The sequence below is a fragment of the Myotis brandtii genome, unplaced genomic scaffold (assembly GCF_000412655.1).
Source record: "Myotis brandtii unplaced genomic scaffold, ASM41265v1 scaffold419, whole genome shotgun sequence".
NCBI classification, from domain to species: Eukaryota; Metazoa; Chordata; class Mammalia; order Chiroptera; family Vespertilionidae; genus Myotis; species Myotis brandtii.
In genome coordinates, this window is record NW_005366075.1 from 104,998 (window position 1) to 113,805 (window position 8,808).

Sequence of the window (8,808 nt, forward strand, 5' to 3'; positions counted from 1 at the left end):
CCGCGGGCAGTAACTGGGGCGTTCGTGTAACGGGTCACCCAAAAGCCCCAGGTCTCCCCGGAGGTCCTTCCCTTCCCTAGAAAGGTACCATTTTCCAAGCAGCCAATGTCCGCTCATTAGTTATTGCTATTTTATGCCTTTTGAAAGCAATGAAAGAAAACCTCTATTTGGAATACGGATTTGATTTGCTGCCTCGGTAATGGGGCTGGACTGCTTCATTTCTCTTTATGAATGGAATTTATTTTGCTCAAGCCAAACCGCGTGCCCACTGGAAGAGCTGAGCACGTTCAGCCCCTCCTGACCATAACACCGTGACTGATTGCTAGCAACAGAGGGCTCTGCAGGTACTGCCTGACTTTAACCAGAACAACCTTAACCCAGATGAGGATATGCCACAGACATTGTTAGCATCCCACGGCAGACTCTGACAGCTATCACCACCTTTTCTTCTTCCTCAGTCAACCCCTGGGCTGCAAATAAAAACCACCGCTCCTCAGAGGATCTGCTTACCTTTCCCTTGGGGCTCTTCTTGTTAGCCGGGTACAGGAAGATCCCTCCGTAGACCAGGGTGCGGTGGACATCAGCCACCATGGAGCCCACGTACCTGGAGCCGTAGGGGGCTGAGTTATCCTGCAAGGTTAAGAGCAGCAATCATTAGGGCTGCAGAGAAGACAGAAAGGGAGTTCTCTGTGTCCTCTACACTTATTTGACTCGACAATCATTTAGTGAGCACCTACATGGTGCGTGTTTAGGAAATGGGATGAAAATCCTGTTCCCAAGGAGCAGAAAGTGGAGCAGTGGAGACCGCCTCTCCTCCATTGTACAGCAGGTCCAATTACCCTCAGAAACCCCATGGAAGCTGCTGTTGATTTTAGCTATGGGGTTGGGGCAGGCATCACATAAATGGTGCCACTCAGCAGAACCCTGCAGGTTAGGAAGGATTTTGCCAAGCTAAGGCGCTGGGCAAGGGCGGGGTTTTCATCTTGCGGGAAGGGACGTACACAAGCTAACAGAGAAGCAAGTGCTGTCCATGGGGCGGGGGCTGGGGAGGGGCCATGAGAGGAATCCAAGGCGAGGTGGAAGGAGAGATGACGGAGCTGGAGAGAGAGCCCGGGCCAGTTCTGAGGGCCCCGAATGCCATGCTGACGACCTTTCGGCTTCCTCTTCAGGACCCAGCAGGCATCAATGGCATGGGACAAGAGTGTGACAAAATTGGACATCCCCACATGGAACCAGCTCTGCCACCAGCTGTTTCTCTCTTCATGCTCAGGAATTAGTAACTGAGAGACACCGAGAAGGGCACCCTGGAACCTGAGATGACTGACAGACCCGTCAGACGCCGCGGGGCAGGTCCTGGGTGCAAGAGCCACGTTCTGTACCATCTGGGATCAGGGACCCCAGAAGTGAAACATGCTTTACTGCCATGAGCTCATGCAGCCAGCGGGCCCGATTACCCTGATTTTATTCTGCCAAGAGAAAGCGGCAAAGGCTAAAACAGACGTTCCGATTGTGACCTCCCAGGGCAGGGGTCCCAGGCCCCGGGACCTGGGTGGGAACTTAATCATGGGGTCAGTGCGCAGTGGGAGCCAAGCTGCTCTTGTCCCTGCCCCCGTTCTCCTCCAGGTAAGTCAGGAACCAGCACATTTCTGCCCGGCTCAGGGGCTCCCCGCCCTCACTTACCGGGGGGAACTTCTTCCTCTGCACATACTCGGTGACCGCAGGGTCGAAGTCCTTGGCGTAGCCCTCATTGAGGCTGTAGATGTTCCCTTTCTTTTTGATCTTCACATCCTTGTCCACCAAAATGAACTCTCCAATGGCCTGTGAAACAGGAGGAAAGGGGGAGAGGTGATGAGCCCCCCTCTCCCGCCTGCCTGTGTGAGGGTGCGGCAGGCTGGCTCAGCCGGGGGAAGGGGCGCAGGGGCTGTGGTCACACCCATGCACCAGCACAAGGAGCTTGGCTTTTGTTTCACAGGTTTTCCTTCTTGAGGGATCACTGACATGACATTGCATTGTGGGACGATCACCAGCACAGGGAGCGCGTGGCCCTGGGACACCCACGCCCTGAGATGTGCATGCCTTCTGGAAAACATTTAATTTAAGTAAAGGTCGGTGCAGACAGGAGGCGGGCCTCAGAAGGGACAGATAGCTGGGCTACACCAGCGCGCCCAGGGGCTCAGGGCTGCTCTCAGCTTCCCGTCCCCACCTCGATGGCGTTTCCCTTCCGTGTGTTGCTCTAGAAAAGAGCAGAGCCTGAGTTTTGACTCACAGCACAGGTAACGTCAGCGGCCTTTGCTCACTGACTCTCAGGGTCTGTCAGAACGCCCGCCCGCCAAGCCCCAGGGCTAAGCTGATGCCTTTAGAGCTTAGGTTCTGCTAAAGACTTTGCAGTTGGGAGGGAAAGTGTCAATTAACTCCTGTGGCTAATAGACTGAGGCTTGCTTGGGGCTCCTGCGTGTCACTGAGAAGGTGATCAGGGTGCTGCTCATCTGGGGAGGGGGTTGCTCCCTGGAGGCAAGAGTTAGAAGAAGGGAGGCCCCATCAACACATCTCTCCCGCCATTTATTCCCACAGTGAAGACTGGTTCCTGCCAGTATGGAGCACGTGGGACTAGAGAGAGAGGGAGGAGGGAAGGGAAGGGTGAGGGAGAGGAGAGAAAAGAGGCGAGTATTAACAGTGGTCACTGGAAGCTGTCACTGGGAGTGGTTCTATTTTCTTTTATGCTTTTTGATATTTCCAACTATTCTGACCACAAATATGTAGAAATATTTTTATGGTCAGAAGACTAAGTAAATAAATAAATATCTTTACAAAAAAAGGTTAAAAAGTCTGGAAAATGAAGCCGTTGCATGGCAGGCGCCACGCAGCTCACACAGCCATGCTTTGCAGACACCGCCCGCAGCGCAGGTGTGGAGGGAGGCCTCCTGCACTCGTGACAAGAGACGGAAAAGCTTTTTGAACGTTAAATGCCTGGCGAGCTGAAAATGCAAACATAGCTTCTCAGCAGAAACCCTCAGCCTGCGCGTGCAGCAAGCCAAAAGGAAAAGGAAAGGCTAAACGATCCGAGGCTCAGCCCACAGGCGTCCGCCAGCAGAGGGCTGGCCAGATCCCGGATCCGGGAGGCAGCCCGCAGGGGACAGGCAGTCCTTCCAAACACCGAGCGGCCAGTGGGTGTGAGGAGGGCAAAGGACCATCAAATACACAGACACTGACTCCCAGAGACACCGCCTGCGATCTGGAAACAAGAAGAGATTTACTTTTTCGATGCATCCATCAGCAAAGGCAACAGGCAGCCCGGGAGGCCATGAGGAGGCAGGACGTGTCTGGGAGCTGAGACACCGGTGATTTCAGAAGCTGTGCCCCAGCCCCGGCTCCCAGTGAACTGTGCTCTGGTTCTGCCACTGTTTTCCCTCAGGTCACCTCGCTGGAGACTTACTCGAGTGCTGTCCCCCACCCCTGTTTATTTATTAAACGCCGGCACTTCCAAGGAGGCAAAGTGCAGTTGTGCAAGAGTGCAGGGGGCAAAGGCGCCCGCACCCTGGTTTACCGGCCCTGCCGCAAACCAACCCCAGCCTCTCCAGGAGCAGCCGGTCGCTCCCAGGACCCAGCCAGCTGCTCGTCCTTGTGTTCGGTTTGTCAGCAAAAAGCACCAAATAAACAACATGCGTCATTAATGTCACCCAAGGACATTTCTAAAAGTAAAAGGTGTTTATAAACCCTTGGGGCACGGGGCCAAACACACAATGAACATGCCAACCTAGTAAAGACTGTCCTATGGGGTGTGTATTCAGTGGTGGATTTCGTGGCACCAGATATTTGAAAAGATTTCTTTCCCTCATTCATCTGCTCTGTTGACACTGTCATCTAAATCAGCGGTCGCCAACTGGTGGTCCGCGGGCCACTGGTGGTCCGTGAGGTCCGAAAGGTTGGCGACTGCTGAATCAATAGGTAAATAACCCCAATGAATAGATACGTAGGACTTATCCACAAATGAAAACTGCCAATGAGTATTGTTCATGCACCCTGGGCTTCTCTCCATAAGGTAGCTGTTCTCCATAAGGTGGGCCAACGACTGATCTCCATTTCCTTCTTTACTTTCACGCCCTTGAGTTCATCAGAGCCTTGTCAGAACTGCGGAGGTTACCAAAGGTGTGTCTGCCAGTGCACAGCATATGCGTTCAGGTGGGCTACCGTTCACTGAGGACATTAGTGATGAATACAGTGGGGGGTAAACAGGCCATCCACAGGCCCCATCTGGTCCATGAATGCATTTAGTTGGCTAGCACGGTGTTTTACAAATCCAGAACCATCACATTAAAAACACACAGCATAGTGTTTCCTGAACATCGACACCTGTCCAGTTCACCACAGTCCCACCACCCCCTGGCCTGGCTTGGCAGCACGCTCTACTCATTCACATGGCTTGCCCGGCCTAGATGGGCCTTGGAGTCAGTTGAATAACGTCTGTTCCGAAGATTTCATCTTGGAACAAAGGCCCTCTTTCATGTTCTGGACAGACATTAATCCTCACCTCAATAATCTCCTGACATACATGTGGTCTTCCACTTCGCCCCCACCCACCTCTGTCCCTCCAGACGTCATCTCCCCCCCTCTATGTACCCCAGTCCATGCCCAACACACGTATCTGACACAGCCATCGGCCAGGCACCTAACCCCCCACCCCCTGCCCCCAGGCTCTCTCACCGGGTCCAGCATGAAGCAGTTGACCCCACAGGCCATGGCCAGCACCAGCATGGTGGCACTGCCATAGAGGGCATAGCCAGCCGCCACCAGGTTCCGGCCTGGCTGCAGGGCATCCTTCTCAGAAGGCTCGTCGGTAGAGTTCTAGGACAAGAAAGAAAACAAAACACATTTTTGTTCTGTTTTGCGGTTCTTTTTGTTGTTCTTTTTTTTTTTCAGTTCAACCATTAGCAAGATGCATTATCAAGATGCTTTCTTGATGAAATAGGGCATTTTCTTAGAGGGACCCTCCTTCACGAACAGTGATGTCCTGATTATATTCCCACAGCAGCCTTCCCACAGGCCCCTGATTTCCTGCAGCTGGGACCTTCTTTCCAATTACCGCCCTCCTCCGATTTTACTAATTTGATATTCCCTCATTTCTCTATTTTCACTTTCAGAACAGAGCATGCCTTCTTGCCAGCTCCCGCTAATTTAATCTTGTTATGGGCATCGATGTCTTTCACCTGCCTACTCCATCGTTCTTTAAACAAATTAAGACTGGGCTGCAGGGCCGCGAGTCTGGTGAGGACATCAATTCCACGAGTTCCTGCCAGTTGCCGCCCATCCCCCAGGGAGCAATGTGGCCCACATCACTCACACACCAAGGAGATTCTCGGAAATATGGGGACTTAGAAAACCCTCCAGAGCCAGCGAAGACCAGGGCAGATGCTCCCATTGTGTTGACCATGACCCACGGTAGGAAACACTGGCTCCATCACAAACCAGCATCAACACACACTCACATGCGCACATGAGTACAGGAATGAAACGAAACAATCTTACACTTAGAACATGACGTGCACCCTCATCTTTTCTTTTTTTCACTAAGAACACAGCCCCCTGGGTCATGTGACCCACAGTTTGCCTAATATTGAGGAATGAAACACCCGAAGGAGGCGGCTCCTGACGAACGGATTGCTGACCGATGACTACCGTCTCATCAGCATTTGATTGGCTTCTTCGTTCCTCAAAGCAGCCCCAACAAATCTTTCAGCTTGAACAGGCTCTACCTGAATTTAAACAGAAATGAAAATGGGCAATTTCTGCCAATTTTATTTATTCCTTTCCCAGCCAGAGATGCCAGCGGCTGAGGGTAAGAACTACTAATGTACAAGGAAGAACTGCTAAAACCATTTCTTTCCATTTTTCCCTTCATCGCCACAACTGGTGGGTTTTTTTGTTTTGTTTTTTGTTTTATTTCAGAGAGGAAGGGACAGGGAGAGAGAGATAGAAACATCAATGATGGGAGAGAATCATTGATCACTGCCTCCTGCACGCCCCCTCCTGGGATCGAGCTGGAAACCCAGGCATGTGCCCTGACCAGAATCTAACCGTGACCTCCTGTGGTTCATTGGTCAAAGCTTAACCACTAAGCCACACTGGCTGGGCCCTCAAATTTAATAAAAGGTTTTCGTTGAGGTGGTTGGTTGGTTGGTTGGGTTGGGTCAACACAGACTAAACACAGTATAGAAAATTTGAGTTTTCCCTAACTCCTAATGTTGCCAGTGCATGACCCTGAAAAAGGAGCCAGCTTCCTTCGAAGCCAGTGACAGAGGGGGCGGATTCAGGCCTCTAACTACCCTCTAACACAGCCACTTAGGCCTGCCCGCCAGTGCAGCGGGAATCAGACAACGGGAATATGGAACAAATGGACTGACTGGGAGCTGCTGGAGGCTTGCAGTAATCAGTTCTCCACTAGTAAAAGCTCCCCAGAGATTCCACCTTCCCAGCACCATCCATCTCTGCCTGTGGGGAAGGTGCGAGAGAAAACAGAATTTCCCTGAAATACTGTCGCCAAACAATCTTACCCTTTGACGTCTTTGCATGAAATAAGAAATGGCAACACTATCTATGATCCACATACTCACAAGAAACAGAAAGTAATGCCATCGAATCGTGGACTTGGAGGGATTCTTTTCTAGCCTGACCCCTTCCCAATGCATGAGTTCCCTCCTGCAGGCCCCCAGCAGAGTCACCACATTCCCATGCGGATGCGCAGGGCCGTGTGCATGAAGAACCTGGCAACATGAGAAAGGCCCCGGACCTTGCCTTTCTCTATGCCGCCCAGGCCATCGCCTGCTGTGGAGATTGGTTTGTTTTATTCCACGCCATCCCACAAGAAGTAGAGGGAAAGACCCCATGGATTCTGGAGATTCAAGGTGGCAGACGAGAAAGTCAAGTCGGGCAGAAGTGTGTTGTGGCTGTCATGTCACCAGGTAGCCGTCCTCTAGGGGGGCAGCCAAACCCTCCTTAGAAAGTCTTACAGAGCATTTGGCAGCGTCCCCAGTAACGTAGCCAATATCGTTTACCTACGATTGCAGCAGGGACCCTAGCAGACAAAAATGTGTAAGATGATGTCCCTGCCTCCAGGAGGTTGTAGTCTGGACTGCAGATGGGTTGGTTTTGCCTGGCCAGCATCCATCACCATCCCGCTGATAACTTCCTCTTTAACTTCCTCTTAATCTTCCTTAGGATGCTGCCTCCCTCCCTCTCAGCTCCAGGGGTGGGCACATCCAGACAAACATTCTAACCGTGATGGTGTCCAACACCTCAGGAGAATTATACTCCTCTGGTGTCCCCAGCCAGAAGTGAGTGACCCCTCCTGAGGTGGAACACTAGACCACCAGCCCTTCCAGGTCCCTTTGGAGCTGTTTCCCGGCATTGGTGGGCAGGCCTGATGCTGCTGCGGGTTCCTGTTACAGATGCTGTGCGCTGAGCTGGGGCCCAGGGAGCTGAATTCTAGCCCAGAGCCATCTGTGCAGAAAGCAAGAAAGGTCACCTTTGAAGCATCGGGCACATCAATGTTTATGCCCCATAGGCCCTCAAATGGCTTTAAATAATCAATAAGGCTTTTGAAAACTGAAATAACAAAGGCAGTATCCCACTCATATTTTTTTCAGAAGGTGATCAGGGTGCTGCTCATCTGGGGAGGGGGTTGCTCCCTGGAGGCAAGAGTTAGAAGAAGGGAGGCCCCATCAACACATCTCTCCCGCCATTTATTCCCACAGTGAAGACTGGTTCCAGCCAGTATGGAGCACGTGGGACTAGAGAGAGAGGGAGGAGGGAAGGGAAGGGTGAGGGAGAGGAGAGAAAAGAGGCGAGTATTAACAGTGGTCACTGGAAGCTGTCACTGGGAGTGGTTCTTTTTTCTTTTATGCTTTTTGATATTTCCAACTATTCTGACCACAAATATGTAGAAATATTTTTATGGTCAGAAGACTAAGTAAATAAATAAATATCTTTACAAAAAAAGGTTAAAAAGTCTGGAAAATGAAGCCGTTGCATGGCAGGCGCCACGCAGCTCACACAGCCATGCTTTGCAGACACCGCCCGCAGCGCAGGTGTGGAGGGAGGCCTCCTGCACTCGTGACAAGAGACGGAAAAGCTTTTTGAACGTTAAATGCCTGGCGAGCTGAAAATGCAAACATAGCTTCTCAGCAGAAACCCTCAGCCTGCGCGTGCAGCAAGCCAAAAGGAAAAGGAAAGGCTAAACGATCCGAGGCTCAGCCCACAGGCGTCCGCCAGCAGAGGGCTGGCCAGATCGCGGATCCGGGAGGCAGCCCGCAGGGGACAGGCAGTCCTTCCAAACACCGAGCGGCCAGTGGGTGTGAGGAGGGCAAAGGACCATCAAATACACAGACACTGACTCCCAGAGACACCGCCTGCGATCTGGAAACAAGAAGAGATTTACTTTTTCGATGCAGATCAGGCTAGCATGGGAGAGCAGTTAGGGGTGAGATCAGGCCGGCAGGGAGGGCAGTTGGGGGTGACCAGGATGGTAGGGGAGGGTAGTTGGGGGCATTAGGCAGGCAGGCAGGTGAGGGGTTAGGAGCCAGTGGTCCTGGATTTCGAGAGGGATATCTGACTGCCGGTTTAGGCCCAATCCCATAGGTATGGGCCTAAATTGGCAGTCGGACATCCCCCGAGGGGTCCCAGATTGAAGAGGGTGCAGGCCAGGCTGAGGGACACCCCCTTCCCTGTGCACACATTTTGTGCACTAGGCCTCTAGTAGAAGTATAAACAGCCTTGCTCAGGTTAGGTCTGCACATCCAGACCTGCACAGACAAT

The 8,808-nt window shown here is 52.1% G+C and overlaps 1 protein-coding gene across 1 annotated transcript in view; it reads right to left on the minus strand.

The window, feature by feature from the left end:
- FBP1 (fructose-1,6-bisphosphatase 1) overlaps nt 1-8,808 on the minus strand; it is a 34,046-nt gene that overhangs the window by 1,103 nt on the left and 24,135 nt on the right. The window contains exons 4-6 of the mRNA XM_005873736.1: nt 4,702-4,842; nt 1,681-1,818; nt 511-630 (exon numbers count right to left, since the gene is read on the minus strand). Of these exons, the coding sequence (XP_005873798.1) occupies nt 511-630; nt 1,681-1,818; nt 4,702-4,842 (399 nt within the window). The remainder of the gene's footprint in view (nt 1-510; nt 631-1,680; nt 1,819-4,701; nt 4,843-8,808) is intronic.